Here is a 22,813-nt window from a genome sequence, read left to right on the forward strand (position 1 = left end):
ACACCATGATCAAGTGGGGTTTATCCCAGGAATGCAAGGACTCTTCAATATATGAAAATCAATCAATGTGATACACCATATTAAAAAAATGAAGGATAAAACCACATGATAATCTCAACAGATGCATAAAAAACTATCGACAAAATTAAACACCAATTTATGATGAAAACTCTCCAGAAAGTAGGGATAGAAGGAAATTACCTCAACATAATAAAGCCGTTATATGACAAACCCACAGCCAACATCGTTCTCAATGGTGAAAAGCTTAAAACATTTCCACTAAGATCAGGAACAAGACAAGGTTGCCCACTCTGATTACTATTATTCAACATACTTTTGGAAGTTTTAGCCACAGCAATCAGAGAAGGAAAAGAAATAAAAGGAACCCAAATCGGAAACGAAGAAGTAAAAGTGTCACTGTTTTGCAGATGATATGATACTATACTCAGAGAATCCTAAAGATGCTACCAGAAAACTACTAGAGCTAATCAATGAATTAGGTAATGTAGCAGGAGACAAAGTTAAAGCACATAAATCTCTTTCCTTCTTATACACTAACGATGAAAAATCTGAGAGAGAAATTAAGGAAACACTCCCATTTACCATTTCAACAAAAAGAATAAAATACCTAGGAATAAAACTATCTAAGGACACAAAAGACCTGTATGCAGAAAACTATAAGACACTGGAGAGATATACCATGTTCTTGGATTGGAAGAATCAACATTGTGAAAATGACTATACTACCCAAAGTAATCTACAGATTCAGTGCAATCCCTATCAAACTACCAATGGCATTTTTCACAGAACTAGAACTAAAAATTTTATAATTTGCATGGAAACACAAAAGACCCCGAATAGCCAAAGCAATCATGAGAAAGAAAAACTGAGCTGGAAGAATCAGGCTCCCTGACTTCAGACTATACTACAAAGCTACAGTAATCAAGACACTATGGTTCTGGCACCAAAACAGAAATACAGATCCATGGAACAGGATAGAAAGCCCAGAGATAAACCCACACACATATGGTCACCTTACCTTTGATGAAGGAGGCAAGAATATACAATAGAGAAAAGACAGCCTCTTCAATAAGTGGTGCTGGGAAAATTGAACAACTACATGTAAAAGAATGAAGTTAGAACACTCCTTAACACCATACACAAAAATAAACTCAAAATGGATTAAAGACCTAAATATAAGGCCAGACACTATAAACCTCTTAGAGGAAAACACAGGCAGAACACTCTATGACATAAATCACAGTGAGATCCTTTTTGACCCACCTCCTAGAGAAAAGGATATAAAAACAAAAATAAACAAATGGGACCTAGTGAAACTTAAAAAACTTTTGCACAGCAAAGGAAACCATAAACAAGAGGAAAAGACAAACCTCAGAATGGGAGAAAATATTTGCAAATGAAGCAACTGACAAAGGATTAATCTCCAAAATATACAAGCAGCTCATGCAGCTCAATATCAAAAGAACAAACAACCCAATCCAAAAATGGGCAGAAGACCTAAACAGACATTTCTTCAAAGAAAATATACAGATTGCCAACAAACACATGAAAGGATGCTCAACATCACTAATCATTAGTGAAATGCAAATCAAAACCACAATGAGGTATCTTCTCACACTGGTCAGAATGGCTATCATCAAAAAATCTACAAACAATAAAAGCTGGAGAATGTGTGGAGAAAAGGGAACCCTCTTGCACTTTTGGTGGGAATGTAAATTGATACAGCCACTATGGAGAACAGTATGGAGGTCCCTTAAAAAACTAAAAATAGAACTACCATATGACCCAGCAATCCCACTACTGGGCATATACCCTGAGAAAACCATAATTCAAAAAGAGTCATGTACCAAAATGTTCATTGCAGCTCTATTTACAATAGCCAGGACATGGAAGCAACCTAAATGTCCATTGACAGATGAATGGATAAAGAAGATGTGGCACATATATACGATGGAATAGTATTCAGCCATAAAATGAAATGAAATTGAGTTATTTGTAGTGAGGTGGATGGACCTAGAGTCTGTAATATAGAGTGAAGTAAGTCAGAATGAGAAAAATAAATACCATATGCCAACACATATATATGTAATCTAAAACAAACAAAAAAATGGTTCTGAAGAATCTAGGGGCAGGACAGGAATAAAGATGCAGATGTAGGGAATGGACTTGAGGACATGGGGAGGGGGAAGGGTAAGCTGGGATGAAGTGAGAGAGTGGCTTGGACTTATATATACTACCATATGTAAAATACATAGCTAGTGGGAAGCAGCTGCATAGCACAGGGAGATCAGCTCAGTGCTTTGTGACCACCTAGAGGGGTGGGATAGGGAGGGTGGGAGGGAGATGCAAGAGGGAGGACATATGGGGATATATGTACATGTATAGCTGATTCACTCTGCTATAAAGTAGAACCTAACACACCATTGTAAAGCAATTATACGCCAATAAAGATGTTAAAAAAAAAAAGAAATTAAAAAAACCACAATGAGGTATTTTCTCACACCGGTCAGAACGGCCATCATCAAAAAATCTACAAACAGTAAAAGCTGGAGAGGGTGTGGAGAAAAGGGAACCCTCTTGCACTGTTGGTGGGAATGTAAATTGATACAGCCACTATGGAGAACAGTATGCGGGTCCCTTAAAAAACTAAAAACTAGAACTACCATATGACCCAGCAATCCCACTACTGGGCATATACCCTGAGAAAACCATAATTCAAAAAGAGATATGTACCACAATATTCATTACAGCACTATTTACAATAGCCGGGATATGGAAGCAACCTAAGTGTCCAACAACAGATGAATGGATAAAGAAGATGTGGCGCATGTATACAATGGAATATTACTCAGCCATAAAAAGAAATGAAATTGAGTTATTTATAGTAAGGTGGATGGTCCTAGAGTCTGTCATACAGAGTGAAGTAAGTCAGAAAGAGAAAATAAATACTGTATGCTAACACATATATATGGAATCTAAAAAAAAAAAAAATGCTTCTGATGACCTAGGGGCAGGACAGGAATAAAGATGCAGACATAGAGAATGGACTTGAGGATATGGGGAGGGGGAAGGGTAAACTGGGCCGAAGTGAGAGAGTAGCATTGACATATATGCACCACCAAATGTAAAATCGCTAGTGCGAAGCAGCTGCATAGCACAGGGATGTCAGTTCAGTGCTTTGTGACCACCTAGTGGGGTGGGTAAGGGAGGGTGGGAAGGAGGCTCAACAGGGAAGGGATATAGGGATATATGTATACATATAGTTGATTCACAGCAGAAACTAACACAACATTGTAATGCAATTATACTCCAATAAAGATTTTTTTAAAAAGACTAGATTAATAATTTCAGTGGAGAATTAAAAGTGATAAAAAAAGGAAATTTCAAAACTAAATTTAAAAATTACAATAAGCAAGAAAAAATAATATTTATAAACACAACTTTCTTGAAATTTCAGAAAAGGAATTTACATAAGATTTAATAGTGGAACTCTTACTTTTTAAAATTTTGTGTAGTTATTTGGACTAAAAATATTCTTCCAAATGAAATCTTTTTTTTTCTACTTTAGATGGACTCTTTCAAACTCATCATGGTGAACTATATAGTAATTTTGGAAATTCTTGTCAATGTTAAAGGAAAGAGAGCAAAATGAGAGAACCTTACTGAGTACCTATGTTTTTCCAATGACTGGCTTAAGTAACAGCATTGCATTACCCTCCTCACTGGAATTGGCATTATCAGTATAAATATATATACAAGGAAACTAGAACATAAAATTTAAGTAGCTTGATCAATTTACTATGATACTAAGTACATCCTAAGATTTGACCATGAAGTATTCCCAAGTCATTTTGGAATAACCCTTGGTATTTTGGAAAAATAATAAATATGAATTACTTCACTATACTAATTAAACTATAACATGACTAAATATTTATTTGTTTTCATAGGAAGGCCAATTAAATATTTCTTTATTATATTTACAATAATGCCTTTTAAAAATAAGTAGTAATATTATTTGTGCCTTTAGAACCAATAGGCATCACTAGGTGAAGTGCATTTTATTTGATGTCAACTGCCCTGTTCCCTGTGGAATGCATGTCATTAATGCAGAAAGGTTTGACAGACAAGAGATTTGAAACCCAACGTCTACCCTTTTTTTAACATCATGTCACAGAAACATTCAAATACTAAAGTGAACTAGAAGTGTTGAAAAAAATCTGGTATGTTCTTTGTATCAATATATAATTAATGGATTACTGGACTGAATGTCAATATTATGACATAGTATGAGTGTGTTTCATGTTTGGTAATTGCAATCATTGTTGCTTTTGTTGTGGTCATCCATGTACAATGCTTGGTGTCAGTCTATTTATCTCTTGTAAAAATAAAATACAGTGTGTGTGTATGTGTGTGTGTGTGGAAAAAAAAAAGAAGAAAAAAAAAGAAAACGGAAAAAAATATATATATATATAATTAAAAGGTAGTCTTTCTAGTATTACTGTTCGTATGTATCTGAAAATCAAATGTAGAATTTATCAACAGAAATGTTTTAAGCTACTATATTTTCTAATTAAATATTCACTTTAAATAAGTAAAAATTAATATTGTATGAAAAATGATTCACAAGTTAAAATATAAGTGCATCTATATTAAACTGCATAAATGTGTCAATAGTCTTTATTAGGTGTGTGGCAAAAAACCACTATGAGTTTCATTTACGCAGAATCCATCATTGACTATCACTGATTTATGTTTCATATTAATTATGGTCAAAAGAGCTGGTATTCACCACTGCTAGTGCTGTAAGCAGTTGTAAATAAAGAATAAATAGGATTTTGTAAACCTGCATACCCTTGTTTTCCCTGACATCAGGTTTTAATCCAGGTTTTCATGTTTCCTGAATTGACCATAAGGAAGATTCAACACATTCCCATGTGAAATAGGTACAGGCATACGTTAACATATACGTACCAGCTAAAATAACAAGAAGTAATTCATAAGTTGTGGACTATGAAACAGCTAGTGGAGAAAATCATCATGTGGCTATAAATACCACGACCATTCAAAGATATGCATTCTCATTTAAAAACCTCATACCTGCCCTTTGTGAATCCTCCAGTCTAAGACCCTGGAAAGAAACATAGTAGGTTTCTGGTTTTGTCTTCCACCTAAGTCAAGGGAAGTAGTTATTTTATAGCAACTCAATCATCAAGCTTCTGTTATCACCTCCTGACCTAAATTTTGTAGTTTCTAAAGAAGCAAAGAGTCCTTGTACATACAGATTTATTTTTAAAGCAGTTGACAGTGTATTAACTAGAGTACGATTGACATTTGAGTCGTGTTAATAAACAACCATAAGCCCAGATTTCTCTTCATTTCAGTTCTCTGACCACTTCATATGGCTTTCTTACTCAGCTGCCTTCCTCAAAATACTTTGCTTAGGGTTAGTAGTTTTCATGAACATTAAAATGGTTCCTCCATATAATAATTCTAAAAGTGTTTTCTTGCTGAGTTAAAATGAATATATTTAAGTAGAATTATCCTCATAAAGCCTACATTAACACGATTTCTACATGAGTCTGGCTGGAAATATTATATGTCTTTTACAATTCATTGTCATCTCAGTTATTTTTTCATAGTCTTCTGTATCTTTCAAATAGTAGTTAATGTTAAATCACTCATTAATGGGTATTCCTCTTTTGTCGTTATACATTAAGCAAACATCGTGAAATAGTTTCTGCAAGAAAACTTATTTGAAACAATAAGTTATTCACAAGATTTATGTTTCATCATATTGATTAATGGGATTCCAGTAGAAAACAATACATACCTTATTAAACAAATTGTGTATAGTATAGTAACTCAAGAGCCACAAAATTATTTTCTCTGGATACAGCAATTCATACATAGTTAATATAATAGGAAGCAAGGCCTCATTGGCAGCTTGTTATTGGAAAATCAGGTTAAGTACCAAGATGTACCTTTTAACATAATGGAAACAAGGCAATCCAAAGTCCTGATCTTAACCATAATCACTCACAACTCTATTTGGGCACAAAAGTTCTGATTTATTATAATTCGTCTTCATCGAAAGTACTAATTGGAAACGTTATAATATAGTCATGCCAAATGAGAGGATAGAATTAAAGTATTACTATTAAAATGTACATTTTTAAGTAACTATTATCCCAACATTTATTATATAACATCTCATCTATAGCAACTGATTCCTTAGTTCTAGGTATGTTTGTATTTTATTCCAGTTATTTAAGGCACAATTTTCACTAAATTTATTAGTTCTAAGGATGTTTAATTGCATTGTAAGAGGTCTTTTGAGCTTAAATTACCAAAAAAGTCTTAGCTTTGAAGAGAATACTCAGCATTTTGTTTTCTAATTGCTCTTAGCACTTTCTACAGACAACAGGCTAAGAGATTTGCATATTTAAACAATCTTTGTAGTAGAGCATATATCCATAGACTCCCATGATGCTTCAGACAATACAATATTGAAATTAAAACATATCAACGTGGAGGCATACACTTCATTCAACAAATCATTTTGCTTAAAGAAAGGAACAAAAAATTGTAGGAGCAAAGATCATTTCAATAGAGCAGTACCTGAATAGCAGCTTATTTATATTTCAGATAATTATTTTTGTTTACTGAAGTACTTAATTAACCCATAATAAATATGTACAACCAAATGCAATTTTTATTTGAATATTGTGTTTGATGTATTTGCTTCACTAAAACACAAACTACAGCAGAGTCTAACACTAGTCAAATCTTGTCCTCAGTGGCCTGCTTTCTTTGTCCAAAGTAAATATGCATGCACACACACACACACACACACACCTACTTGCATGTGCTCACACCAACACATGCAAACACTCAGACAGATAACTCAGACATACACTAACACACAGAATTTGGTATTTGGTATTAAAGAAGATCAAGAAGTGTGCGGAAAGTTTTAAAATCCATATAAGATGTCTATACCCTAGCCATGTTCTATTAAGTAAATATAATATTTATGTATAAATAAAAATTTGGCTTTCTATAAGGACAGTTGAGTAAATCCATGTATGTGTGCACGTGTGTGCATGCATGGACATGTGTTTGTGTGTGTGTAATCCTAAAACAAGGTAACTGGAATGGTCTCCTCATTTCTTTCCTTCAGGAAGATGCATATTTAAAGTGAGAAATACACATCTTTCATATATAAAAGAACCATGGTTATTGGGAAAGTACCACAAAATGAGCAATGCTATTATCAAGTAATGATTTGGCTTAAGATTTTCTATCACTACAATGGCAACCATATTACAATATGTAAGTGCATTAAATCAACATTTTGTACCCCTTAAATTTACAGTGTTATATGTCAAATACACCTCAATAAAAAATATTTTCAATTAATTTAAAAGTCTCCTACCAGAACAACATGTACATATATATACGTATATATATACGTATATGCATTATACATACACGTATATATGTATATATGTGTATATATACGTATATATATAGATATATAATTTTTGCCCCAGAATTTTGATTATTCGGTTAATAAACAATATTTTTCTAACTATTCAGTAATAGCTTAGTACTACAAGAACGTATATATCTCATACTCACTTTAGGTCACATTATGTTGTTTGTTTTTATTATCTCCCAATTCTTATTTTTTATTTCACTTAATTAAATATTATAATTCATTTTATAATTGTAATGCATATAATACGTGGATATATATGTGTATATTCTTCATTTACATATCTATATCTATACACCTTTTTCATTCTTTTCTTCTTAAATTATAGAAATTTAAGGGGTTAAGCAGTATGTCTGAGACCTCTTTGTGCCAGTGTACTTTGTGTTGGAGTGCACCAGGGAAAGAAAGAAGGCACCTTCTTGTAAACATGGTAATGACAATCCTCCTAGCAATCTAATGGCTTAACTATTGGAGTCTGATTGTCCATAGCATCGTTTCAGCTGATGTATCTCATCGTCTGAGACAATGGTTAATAAACTGTAACCTGTAGACTTACTGAGCAGGGTTCCCTGAAAAATTGTTGTATGCTATGTAACAATATGAGGATAAGGGGATATTTATGACCAAATATGACTCTTCTGTGTTAGTTATGTGGCAGTGCCCTTTACTTGAAGATCCCACATGTTAACTTGATTCAGAATGCATCTCACATGACCAGAAAGGATCCAGGAAGCTGCTGGAACATCATGGACCTCTCTCTGCTCCATCTGTGTCTCCCGATTGTGTACGTTCTTGAAACTGTTTATTAAACTTGAAACATTTCATACTGAACATTTAGCTACATTAAAAATGGGTTTATATTGAGCTTTAGCCAAGTTTCTATTTACAAATTGTTTGTCAATAAGGCCATGAGTTTTTGTGGTTTTTAGACTATGCTGCTATATCATAGCCCTAAAATGAATTTTTGAGTATCCTTCATTTTCATTTTGGCATCACATAATATAATATGATATGATTATTTTGGCTACAGAAAAAGAGAAGAGGTGGAGCAGAATTCATATTTTTCCTTAACAAATGCTTATATGTGTTTGGCTTTATTCTCAGTTAATCTGTTTTACGTAACACAATACTTGAGGGCTGAAGCATTATGTAACCTCTGTTTTAAATAGAAAGCATTTATTTAAATGTCACAGAAATATGCAAAGATAAGAAGCATTTTACTGGTATGGATATAAATGATGGATAATCAAATATTAAGGAGAGCAGTTAATTTATCTTCAATTATTCAATCACATTGTTTTAGAAAAAGTGAGGGCATTTTTTAATGTGCTAAAATAACAATGTCTAATGTGGAAGAGTACACAGACATGAAAATATTGCTTTCTTTTATTGTAGCATGCATCTGTACACAAATTATCCATAAAGACACTAACCTGTTTTAGGGTCTACAGAGAAGTAGGGCTGTCCCTGGAGAATGCTGTAAACCACCCGAGCACTGTTTCCATAGGTAGGGTCATCTGCATCAGTGGCTGTCACCTGTAGAACAGAGGTACCTGTGCATTCAGGAAAACAAATTTTAGTGTGTGATGGCATTAAACACATGATTAATTTGTACACAGAAAAAGGTAATGCTGAAATACTTATGGAGAGTGATAATTTCTTGTACTTCTTAGATTTATCTCTCAAACACGGTCCCTGCTTTCTTTCTGTGCCACTAATTGTCCTAAATGAGAGCCCAGAATGGAGTGTTTGGTTTCAGATAGTTTAATGTGATTCTTTATATGCTGATACCATTATAAAGGGTCTCTTTTAACCCTCACATAATCAGCGTCGGGTTAGGTCAATGCTCAAGAATCAAATAGGTGTTAACTGGGGATAAAAATCAAAAGTATTTTGAGAGTGCACAGTTGACTCTTGAACAATGCTGGGGGTACTGACAATTTTCAGTTTTTAATTTTAATAATTAAGTCTATGATTTAGGTCTGACACACCTACTAAGGGTCTAATATCTACTTAACTACAAAGTTTTTACTTCTATGTTGGAATTCATACACAACTTTAAGCAAAACTTTTTCTGTACCTTCAAAGGATCCTAGAAAAGTTAATAGACTTAGTATGCCAAGTTCATTTGACAACCCTTATTAGCAGAACATAAATGTACAGCTGGCCCTCCATATATATGGTTCCACATCCACGAATGCAACCAACTGCTGATTGTGTACTATGCTATGATCTGCAGTGGTTGAATTTCTGGTTATGGAACCCACGGATATGGATATGGAGGGCCAGCTAAGGGACTTGAGTATCTGCAGGTTCTGGTGTCCACGGGGGTCCTGGAACCAATTCCTTGCAGATACTGAGGGATGACTGTATATAGCTTTTTAATAAAATGCCATGATTTTGGCCTCTAAATAGTATTTTTACATTGAGATGCTAAGCAAAAATATAACTAGTAATTATGCACACTCAGAAGAAAAGGACTGTGTTATACCTAAGAGAAATTTCTAATTGTGGATAATAAAACATAATGGTGACACCAAATTCTGGCAGGAAATTAGGCCTTTCATACACTGCTGGTGGAAATGTAAGTTTAGAAAATTCTTAAATAAACAAACATACATTTACCATACAATCCAGCAAATTGTACTCTTGGGCATTTATGCTAAAGTAATAAAAATGTACGCTCACATAAAAGCCTATTTACAAATATTCACAGCAACATTATTCTTAGTAGCACCAAACTGGAAGAAGCCCAGATATCCTTCAACGGGAAAATGGTTAAACAAACCATGGTACAGTATTACTATGGAATACTACTTAGCAATAAAAATGAACAGAATATTAATATATGCACTAACTTGGATAAATTCTTCAGGGAATCATACCCAGGAGGGGAAAAGACAGTCCTCAAAGGCTATATACTGTATGATTCCATTTATTTAACATTCTTGTAGTGATGCAATTTTAGAAATGGATGACAGATTAGTAGTTGCCAGAGTCGGGAAAGAAGGAGTGGAAAGGGGTGGGTTTGGTCATAAAAGGGCAACATGAGAGATAATGATGATGCTGGAATTGGTCAGTATTTTGATTATGGATACGTGCGAACTAAACACATACATACACACACAGGTAAAACTAGGGAAATCTAAATAAAATTGGTAAATAATTTCAATAACCTGGTTATGATATTGTTTTATATTGGATATTTTGCAGGATGTTAGCATGGGGTAAAACTGGGTAAAGGGTACAAGAAATCTATATTGTTTCTCATGAATGCATGTGAATCTATGATGACCTCAAATTTTAAAGTTTAAAATGTATATCTTCTTGCTTCACTGTTAGTCCATTCTTAGAGAGCCTTATTTGGGCTTGGATGTGTACCATAATTTTTCTCATTATAGCACTATGATTTCTGGCTTGATAAACTTTTCAGAGCTAGTCACATGTAGACTACCTCTTCCATGACTAAGTATAATAATTACTATAGAACATTAAACACTTCTGCTGTGACATCTCAACACCTGCTCCATACCCATATTCATCTCTCCAACTTGTTCAGAGAATACCAGTAGGTAGATATTTACCCAAAAATGTTGGTTTAGGAGGGAGGCATTTTCATTTGGTACCTCACTGAAGAAGTTAAAATCTGTAGTAGGTACCCAGGTCAGACTCTAAAATGTGTAAAAAAGCCCATACTATGGTTAAAATGTTATAAAATTATACCAGTCAAATGTTTGATCTTATAGGAAAAATGCTGATCATACCGGGCATACAAGAATTACTAGGATTCAAAAAAAAAATAACAGTATAGATAGAAAGCAGTAAAATAATGGCCATCTTTTAAGAAACCAGTTATAAAATACTCAGGTTTTAAAACTTGCTGTGCCCTTACAATAGTGATTTAGGTCTAAATAATTTTAATGTCTAAACTGTAGCCCCAAAGCAACCATTCCATGAAGAAAACTGGGAAAGGCAAATAGTGCAAGATCACGCATCATTTACTGTGACAGGCTGGACCACCACAGGAAAGAAAGAGTGCTCTGCTTGGCTTGAGCTGTCTTTAAAAGCCCAGGCTTGTTAAGTGAAAGCTGCGATGCATGAGTGGAGTGACAAATGAAATAAAGAAAAAGGAGAAAAGGAGGAAGAAAAGAAATAAAGGTAGTATGGTGGTGTTGACTAAGTGATGGTTTAAAGTACCAAAAAGAAGTGGGCAGAGCAGAAAAGAGTTCCAGAGGAGAGAAAGAAGATATACTAACTCTCTACCGTGGTCAAAAAGTATGGTCATTATCAATCACAGACACCTCTGTACCATTGGTCGCAAGGGTAGTGGGCAATTCTATCTGTGTGTAAAGCAAAGAACAGTAAATTACCTCTATCATTGTTTTTGGTGGCATCTGAAGGTATCAGTCTGCCACTTTGAGTAAACAGGTTGCTGGTTGAAGGGAGCATAGGTATATATGCACAGCACAACTCAACCAAAAATCAACCTGCCCCAGAATACAGCAGGAGTGAGTTAAATAGCAGGGGTGGAAAATAAATTGTTCAAAGATTCCCTACCAAGGAGTTCTAAACCAAAAGGAAAACATTATACTTATTTTATTTTCTTGTTTATTTGAAGGTTTGATGGGAACATTTTAAGAACCATTGGTGCTTTTGGAAGTTCTTTTACATTAGGAAAAAAAGGCTTTTTTTTTTTTTTTCATTAGAAATATATAAATAATAAAAACATAAAACGCCTTAGGGTGTGTGTTATGAGTTGGATTGTTTTCCCTCAAAGTTCATATGTTGAATTTCTGAACTCCAGTGCTTTAAGAGGTGATTTTATTAGGAAATAGGGTCATTATAGATGTAATTAATTAAGATGAAGTCACACTGCAGTAGTTTGGGCCCCTACCCTAACATGACTGGTGTCCTTATAAAAACAGGAAATTTAGAGGGAGACAGACAAACACACACACACACACACACACATACACACACAGGAAGTACATTATGTGAAGATGAAGGCAGAGATCAAGGTGATATTTGCACAAGCCAAGGTAAGTCAAAGACTGCCAGCAAAGCACTAGAAGCTGGAGAAGAGGGTTGGAACAGATGCTTCCCCAGCGCTTGAAGAGGGAACATGGCCCTGCTGATACCTTGACCTCAGGCATCTAGCTTCAGGAACAGTGATACAATAAACTTGTGCTGCTTAAGCTACCGAGTTTGTGGTCCTTTGGTGCAAGCAGCCCTAGCAAACTGATACATTGTACTACGGCTGCAGTGGAAGGAAGTGACATTTATTCTCAGAATTTACGGTTGTTCTTTGACTCTGGACAAGAGTCTGAAGTTACAAGCCAAGAAAAAAATGATGGATAATATCCTAGACTATTTGATGCCAGATACATCAAAAAGGAGATAAAATCAAAAGTTAATCTCACAAGTAGATAAAATTAAATTAGGTAGGAATTAATGGTATTTGATATTTTTTCTGAATATTAGGCATTACTAGCGATCCACCTATTAGCATTCTAAGTAAATTAATTAGTTACATTGGTCATTTTAATAAAGACTTTTTTATTCCTGGTTAGAAGTTTAAGTAAAAAAGAAATTATCAGTATGGATATATCTATGTCTCAGAAAAGTATCCCACATTGGACAATTCAATTCCTTTATTCATGCTATGGGCCCTAACTGTGTACATAATAGAAGAGAGAAAATTATTATCCTCTACAGTGTTAGATTTCCAAAGAAAAATACGTAAAGATACCTAAAAGTCCATTATTCCACTAGAATATTAAAATAATTATCTAATTTTCTCTGGAAATTATTATATGGATTTGGTCAATAGATATTAAACTAACAGTCCCTTCCCTACATAACTGGCTTCCAATCAAAGAAAACTTTAAAAAGTGCTATATAAGCATTTTTAATTTTTTTTTAAAATTAATTAATTTATTTATTTTTGGCTGTGTTGGGTCTTCGTTTCTGTGCGAGGGCTTTCTCTAGTTGCGGCAAGCGGGGGCCACTCTTCATCGCGGTGCGCGGGCCTCTCACTATCGCGGCCTCTCTTGTTGCGGAGCACAGGCTCCAGACGCGCAGGCTCAGTAGTTGTGGTGCCACGGGGCTTAGTTGCTCCGTGGCATGTGGGATCTTCCCGGACCAGGGCTCGAACCCGCGTCCCCTGCATTGGCAGGCAGATTCTCAACCATTGCGCCACCAGGGAAGCCCGCATTTTTAATTTTTACAACTGTTTTCATTAAAAACAATAACCACAGAAGCACTGCATCTTAAAGTTTCATCGTCTATTTAGTGTACAATATTTTCACATTAAATATTTCCTACGGTGCACACTTAGTTAATCCCGTGCTAGGGATTAGAGCCTCTCAGCTGATGTTTGAAACAAATCTGAAAAGAATCAAGTACATACAGAAGGTTTCAAGATCTCTTTTCTACAATAAAACTTGTCTTGTTTCCTTTTGGGACTGCCGTGTGTCAGTCTTTCCATGTGGTTTCTTTTTGTACTACTGTTTTATAAACAGCACACATTTTGTAACATTACATATCAATGAGAAACAGAGGGGACTTTCCCGAAAGTCTCCGAAGATCAATTTGAAATATTTAATAAGGCATTTTAATACCAAGCAAATATTCTCTGAGATTGCAAATCATTATGCATGACTTGTCAGGGTTCACAGCTCTGTTAAAATCTCAAGTGAATTAACATTGAGCAAGAACTCTAAGTAAAAATAAGCTGGAGATTTATGAAGGCTGAGAGTATCTCTCTGAAGGAATCTCTTAGGGCTTAATTCCCAGAAGATTTTTCCAGGGACTGTGACAAAGTAATAGTCATCAAGATACAACTTAAATTTCATTCCTCACAGGAGGGCTGTAATTTCACCAACAGAGAAATAGCACAGTATTCCAGTCATCGTGTAATTTTGTAAAGCCTTGAGTATTCACCCAAGAGTCACTGGATTAAAAAAAATCCTCTGCAAGTACACTTATGAAACATCTGGGTAACAGAGCAGAATTCACTATTCTAATTGTATATTTTCAATCACAGCTATTGTTAGTTTCTGTGTTCTTTCAATTAGATCCTTTTTATGGAACTACCTAATGTGAGATTTGACATTACTCAAGTAAACTTTTTATCATATTCCATAAATGAAAAAATTAAGGAAATAATATGTATTTAAGTGCCAGTAATGTGGGATCCCTCTGCTATATGCCATTTAATTTAATAATAAGATAAATCTATTGAGAAAATTACACCCAATGCCATTTTACAGGTGGGAGCATCGAGGTTCATAAAGGTTATATAGTTGACAATTTGAGAAGGCAGAATTCAAGCTGGTCCTATCTGTTTTGCTGTGACGTTCTTTCCCATATATGCCATCGCTCCATTCAGCCATGATCTGTTGAGTGTTAATAGTCACAAGATCTTCTGCCTTGTTCTTGTCTGTTTCCTTGGTGGTATGTAACAGCTGTCCAGATGCATCTACTTGTAGAGAGGCAGCATTATATTTCACCCCACATACACACCATAGCCAAAGGCCAAGTCAGTAAATATATTTTGTCAGCAGAGGCTGTATATAAAATACTTCGGGGGAAGAAATCTTCAAGTACCGACACCAGTGATGTACTCTTCTGTAGCCTTATAGAATGCTCACAATTCTCTTGATTTCTGTACAGAGTAAACGGTTGCAGTAAAAAGTGACTTGACTATCATATCCCCACCAGTCTTGCATATCTTCTAAATCCATTTGCATGTTGCTCTCACATTCCTTTCCTACCCTGTTCTGCTGTTTGTAGGAATCTTACACCTGTCATTGACATTGATTAGTGTTTCCCATGTCTGTCCACTAAAACCCAGCTCCTGGGTCAGGTAACACCACCGTCCCAGCCATAAGGATGCTCAGTTCCTTCAGTGGTTGCCTCACAGTTCACCATTTGGCTTTTCATTTCTCCTACCATGTTTGTAACTTGTTCCACAGACTCAGTCCCTTCTGTTGAACTAAATGACAGTGGATTTGATTTTCCTGATTAAGCTCCAATGCATACAGAAGGTATTAACAAGTTTCTCCCCAAGTATCCTTCATTTCTTTTCTGGATAATGACTATACTTTACCAAATATAAAGATTAGGTTCTGTACTTGACTCTAATATAGTTACTACTTTCAAATGAGAATCTGGGTGTTCTTTACATTCAATAAGTTGAAATTACTTAACATATTGAAATGTGACAAGTATATCATTTGGAGAGCTGTCTATTTTATGCAAAATTTAAAAATGAGACTTTCGGGGAGAATGTTTTTAATGTGGAGGAAAATTCATACATATATACACTCTATCAATCTATTTATTTACAGATATAGAAGAACAGTAATTCAATACTTCTTAAAGTATTCCCTAGTTTAGCATGTGTGATAATCAAGTCCACTGCATAATTGCTGATTTTATATCAATTTCTTATCAAAAATTAGAATTTGTATAAGTTGCTTTAATGCTCATGCTTTACCAAGTATTCCATTTAAAAAATAAAAGTTATTAACAAACTCAGCATTTTTCTGAATAACACACTATTATTTAAGCTGAATTTTCATTCAATGATAAAAACAAAAACAGAAATAAAATCAAAACCAATAAACTATGAAACAATTACTACCAAACAGAATACCAGGGACAGAAATATTTTGTCCTTCTTTGCCACAAAAGTTGCAATAATTTTTCAGAAGTGTTTAATAGAAGATTATAAAGTATATGCTATATATTATATATACATATTTATGTAAATATATGTGTACATATCCACTCACATAAACAACTGACATTCAGTCATGAATATCAATCATTGAGGAAATATAATAATTTCAATTTCTTTATCACCAATTAGCTGAAAAATTGATTTTTAAATATTTTAATAGCACAGTCTCCATATTTTACAGTAAGCAAAAATAAAACATAACAATACAGATATAAAATTAAAATCCTCTTTATGTCTTAGTCCCATACCTACTCCTACCAGATCTACTATTAAAAGTAGCAATATTTTCTTTGCCCTAATATTTGATCTTTCATTTTAATTTAAAATTTTCTGATTGTATCACAATTGAAAATTGTCATTGATATAATTAAAGATGAAGAATGCACTGCATCTACATTACCTCCCAATATCTCTCGCCCACCATGCAATTTTAATTACATTATTAATTTTAATTATGGTAGCATTACTTTTATTATTATAGATAAAATGTTTAAATCCCTATCTCTTGCTACATTGATTTTAGGCAGCAGATGTTGTTCCTGTAATGATTTCTGAGGAAACATATATAATTCATCATCTTTTCATCTTTGAATTTTTTCAGTTATATATTTGAAACAACCTAAATGTCCACGGAGAGATGAATAGATAAGGAAAATGTGATACCGATATAGTTATATTTCAGCCTTAAAATAAGAAGGAAATCCTGCCATTTGCAACAACATGGGTGAACCTGGAGGGCATTATACTAAGGAAAATAAGCCAGACACAGAAAGACAAATACTGCATTATCTTACTTATATGTGGAATCTAAAATATTCGAACTCCTAAAACAGAGAATACAATGGTGGCTGCCAGGGGTAGGGCAGGGAGAGAGAAAATGAGGAGATGTTGGAAAAGGATACAAAGTTTCAGTTATGCAAGATGAATGAGTTTTGTAGATTTAATGTACTGCAAAGTGACTATGGTAAACAATACTGTATTGCATACTTGAAATTTGCTAAGAGGGTAGATCTTAAGTCTTCTCACTACATACACACACACATTAAAAAAGGAAGGAAAAAAGAAAATGGTAACTATGTGAGGTGATAGATGTTAATAAGCTTGACCATAGTGATCATTTGACAATGTACACATACATCAAAACATCAAGTTGTACACCTTACATATATGCAATTCCTATTTGTCAATTATACCTCAATAAAGCAAAAAACATAACATTTAAAATAGAAATTTCAAAAATGGATTTGATGTTTCCCTTGTTAAGTTGGAGTGCTACATCTTAATAAGTGTGGCAGAATGGGTTCATATATTTGCCAGGCAGATCAAGGACTCTTGTGTCCCCAGAGGGAGGAGTCGTTTGCATCAGAAGCAAGGACTTTGTGATATTCACCTACTGGTAAGAGCTCTTTTATTCTTTTTTGTTCCCCTCTTATGTGGGTTTTTTGGTTTACTGGAAGCTATTTTCTGCTTCATCCTTATGTCCCAATACCCCTATGTGAGCCATCCTTAGGAAAATCAAACCAAACCAAACCAAACCAAACCAAAATCAAAGGCTTTAATAAAACACATTTTCTTTGTATGTACAGAATAGGTTGAAAAAATTCTTCCTTGCTTTGAAATCTTTAATTTAATAAGTTGCCCAAGTGACTTCCTCTGTTTTTTTGGATTTACAAGGGATTTGGGGGCAGAACAGTTTTCACCTTTAGTGTTTAGGCCTGTAAATTTGATCTGTCTCTTTTACCCCATTAATTAATTTTTAATGTTTTCAATGCTCTGGAATTTTTGGAATCTCTGGATTTATCCACTGTTGGCACCCTATCTTGTTATTATGATTCCTTTTTGAAATACTTATGTATTTCAAAATACTTTTGGAATATCCTCTCTGACGTGTCAAGGGGAGAAATATCAAAATGAGTGGGTTAAATTATGTTGCAGTAACAATCCCTACATTTCAGAGGCATTAAACAATAAAAGTTGATTTCTCACTCACACTGCAAACTATGGCTGGGCTAGTGTTACTTTGTGTCAACTTATCGGCCCTCAGGGGCACTGTCTACTGAACTGCCACCCTCTACAATGTTGCTGTGGAACTTTGCTGACAATGACTCTTTTGAATTGAAAATACTACACAATGTTTGGGGAAAATGGCCTTTATGATACAGTTACATAAAATATTTTATAATTGTAGTTCTTGCTCTTTGGCTCATCTATATACAATGTTTCTTCCTGTTTTCTCTCTTGATGTATACCAAAACTAATTCCTGAGATCAAATTATTTAAACATATGATCTAGATTATTTAAAATATACAAACATCAATATATCACACGCGAGCTACTTTGGTTCTGTACATACAGGTGTTTGCAAAGCACTGAATCAGGTAAATCAAAGTATAGACCACAGAGTTTTATTGCCTCACTAGGCTGGTTATTTTATTATTATTGTATATATGTGTGTGTGTGTGTGTGTATGTGTGTGTGTATATATATATATATAAAATTATACGTAATTTTATTATAAAATGTGTATAAGTGTTATTTTGTGTATGTGCGTGTGTGTGCATATCTATACATATATATATGTGTATATATATGTTTTTAAGACTGAAAATTAAACCTGGTGGAAGAGGTTTATGAAATGTTGCTTGGAACCAGCAAGGTTTCCGTGACTTTGTCAGTAGCTGCTTTAGTCACACAGAGTGTAAATTTAGTTACAAAGCAATTCCAAGACTGGTGCTCTTACATCTCTTGGCTGAGAGGACAATACAGAAACACTCCTACTCAAAGCAATCTCTTTTTGTTAATTGTATTTATCTTACAGAATATTTTAAATTAAAGAAGTCAAACATGATCTTAGTAAGAAAAATATATCTCCTGTGCCATTTCCCTTAAGAAAAGCAATCTTAGCAGTGTCTTACATGTCTTTTCATAACTCTCTCCACTCATTCAAAGGTCTGTCTTGTAGTTATGTACATACTAAACTGAACTCTATGCAGCTTTTTCTGTAATAACAGAACATGGCATGGAAATGTCCATGCCATCTTGGTAAATATAATTTTCACAGCTACATGATATTCCGTATTGTTTACTGATGTGCACTTAGATTCTTCTAGTTGAGCTTCTTTCTGTTGCTGATAACAACTTACCACAAACAGTTGGGTAAAACAAAAGCCATCACATGTTCTTATTTTTCTGTTTGCTTCTTCCTTGCCATATATACATGCCATGTTGTGATAAACTTCCAAAGCAGTGCCCCCTTCAGAAGGAGCAGAATTTTTCCAATATTTCATGGCACTTCAGTGTGATACAGCAGTGGAAGATTTACTGAGATCATTTAGTTAGACTTACACTAATGAACACATCAGTGAGACTTGGAAACATTCCACTGTGATGGCCTTAGCTAAATGGAACCATGGCTTGTATGGTTCCTTTGCCAACAATTGTTCAGTGTGCTACCAAAAATTCAATACTAATTTTCTTCCATGAAGAAAGTCAATGGCAAAGTCAGATAAGGATTGATTAGTTGAAATTTAATAGTAGATAACTCCAAGTCCCGTTCAAGATAGCAAAGGATGAAAATCCTCAGCTCACCTTCTCCCATGGACACACTAAAACTACAACCACATATAGAACAACTATCTCTGAGAACAACCTGAAGACCAGCAGAACAGAATTTCTACAACTAAGGATTTAAGAAAAGGCCACATGGAGACTATAGGAGGGGCAGAGATGCAGTCTAGTGAAACCCGTACCCCTGGTGTGACAATCCACAAGTGGGAAGGATATCACAACTGCAGAGGCCTCCCTCGGGCCTGAGCCCCACACTGTGCCCCCCAGCCTGGGTAACCTGCATGGAGAAGACGAGCCCCCATAACATTTGGATTTGAAAACCAGTGGGGCTTAACGTCTAGGAGAGCCAGAGGAAACTGATACATCGCTAACGAAGGCCTTACATACAAACTTACTCACCCCAAGTCCTAGTGCAGAGGCAGCAGCTTAAAATGTGCCTGGGTCATGTGAGAAGGAGATTCATTGACTAATTTTAGGACACGTACTGAAGGAGCAGGGAGCAGGTGAAACTTTCTCCAGGGACAGAAGTGCTGGTGGGCACCATTTTTTTTTTTTTTTTAACTCTTTTTTCACCTAGCTGGCCCAGCACTGGGGGCACCATTTCTGTCACTCTCCATTTACCTAGTTAACACCATGTGCCCTGCCCTGGAGTTCCCCTGAGGACTGGCACCAGCACCCCTCCTAAGCAGTTCCCACCCTACTCCATCCAGTGCATGCCCCCAGCTGCCACCAGAGTCTTTCTAAAGCAGTTCCCACCCTACCCCATCCAGTGCGTGCCCCCAGCTGCCACCAGAGTCTTTCTAAAGCAGTTCCCACCCTACCCCATCCAGTGTGTGCCCCCAGCTGCCACCAGAGTCCTTCTAAAGCAGCGCCCACTCTGGGGTCCAGCCTAGCACACCAGCAGTTGTGGCGGTGCCTCACAGCCAGACATGTTGGGGCCAACCCAGTGCATCACCACTCTCACAGCAGTTGCAATCACACTTCTAAGCCAGCCAAGCTGGGGACCAGCCCTGCCCACTAACATGCCTACAGAAGTCACGGCTGGGCCTCACAAACAGCCAGGCAAATTAAAATGGAAAAACAGTGTTCTAAAATCCATGGGACACAGCAAAAATAGTTCAAAGAGGGAAGTTTGTAGTGATAAAGACCTATCTCAGGAAACAAGTACAAAATCTCAAATGAACAATCTAACCTTACACCTAAAGGAACTAGAAAAAGAAGAAAAACAAAGCCCAAAGTTAGTAGAAGAAAGGAAATATTCAGATCAGAGCAGAATCAAATGAAATACAGATTAGAAAAACAATAGAAAGTACAAGGAAACTAAGAGTTGGTTCTTTGAAAAGATAAAGAAAATTGATAAATCTTTAGCCAGACCCATGAAGAAAAAAAAAGAACATGCTCAAATAAATAAAATCAGAAATGGAAGAGAAGTTACAACCAACACCACAGAAATATAAAGCATCTTAAGAGATTATTACAAACAATTATAAGCCAACAAATTGGACAACCTAGAAGAAACAGATGAATTCCTAGAAATATACAATCTTCCAAGAAATATACAATAGAAATAGAAGTATACAATCTTCCAAGACTGAATCAAGAAAAAGTACAAAATATGAACAGACCACCTAACAAACAAAAATCCAGGACCAGATAGCTTCACAGGTGAATTCTACCAAACATTTAAAGAAGAATTAATGTATATAGTTCTCAAACTATTCCAAAAAATTGAAGAGGAAAATATGCTTCTGAGCTCATTCCACTAGGTCAACATCACCCTGATACCAAAACCAGAGAGGAAAATCACACACACCCACACACAGCACTGCCCCCACCACACACACAAATATAGGCCAATATCACTGATGGGCATGGGTTTAAAAATCCTCAACAAAATGTTAGCAAACCAAATTCAGCAATACATTAAAAGGGTCATACACCACGATCAAGTGGGATTTATCCCAAGAACCCAAGGATGGTTTAATATTTGCAAATCAGTCAATGTGATACAACATATTAACAATTTGAAGAATAAAAGTCACGTGAATAGATGCAGAAAAGTGTTTAACAAAATTCAACATTCCCTTATCTTAAAAAAAATCTGAACAAAGTAGATATAAACAGAACATACCTCAGCATAATAAAGACCATAAAATGTTTTAATAATAAAGGGGCCATTTAACTTGTGAAAGCATAGAAGATCTAGACTGACCTTCACAGAGTTCTCTCCTTACCAGTGTATGGGAGCAAGAATATATTTTCCATTTACTAAGGTGGGAAATGAAATTTAGCTGAGAGAAACTTAACGGACCTCAAGAGCACTCTCAATTAAGACAGACGGCAGGCAATTATGACCCTGAAGGACTGAGCCCTGAAAAACAGAGGGAATAAAGACATCTGGTAGATGGCAGCAGGAATCTACAATGGCACAGACATTCCTCTTTCCCACTGTGCCACCACTCTCTACCTGATCACTTTGCCTTCTGTCACACCTCATCACTATACCTTCTTGCTATACCTGACCGCAGCGTTTTTACTTTATACTTAATCACTGTGCCTTCATTCTACACGTGGTCACGATGACTTCCTCTAGCCTTGATCCCTGTATGTTCACTCTGTACCTGTTTGCTGGGCACTGTATATTCACTTTAGTCCTCTTTGCTGGGCCTTTTCCCTATACCTCATGCTGAGCCTTCTCTGTATACTTGAACACAGAACATTCACCCCACACCTGATTGCTATGCCTTTATCCTATACCTGACCCCTAGAAAATGGCAAAAACTACCCAAAAAAGTGAGGTTGAGTTTACTGCACATGAGTTTTTAGAATGAAATTTCAGGAGCATGCGCTCTAATACAATGATTTCACACTTAAAAATATTTTTCTTTTTTTTTTAAATATAATGATGGGAATGTAGAGCTGCTTTATTTTAGGACAGTGATTCTAGACTCAGAGAGGCTTAGTGACAGAAAGACTG

General features: G+C 35.3%; 1 protein-coding gene across 1 annotated transcript in view; it reads right to left on the bottom strand.

The window, feature by feature from the left end:
* The window catches only part of CDH18 (cadherin 18), a 328,121-nt gene that overhangs the window by 212,182 nt on the left and 93,126 nt on the right, over nt 1–22,813 (bottom strand). Inside the window, exon 3 of the mRNA XM_059919221.1 lies at nt 8,956–9,075. Within this exon, the coding sequence (XP_059775204.1) occupies nt 8,956–9,075 (120 nt within the window). The remainder of the gene's footprint in view (nt 1–8,955; nt 9,076–22,813) is intronic.

This window comes from Balaenoptera ricei, chromosome 3 (genome assembly GCF_028023285.1).
Source record: "Balaenoptera ricei isolate mBalRic1 chromosome 3, mBalRic1.hap2, whole genome shotgun sequence".
Classification (NCBI taxonomy): domain Eukaryota; kingdom Metazoa; phylum Chordata; class Mammalia; order Artiodactyla; family Balaenopteridae; genus Balaenoptera; species Balaenoptera ricei.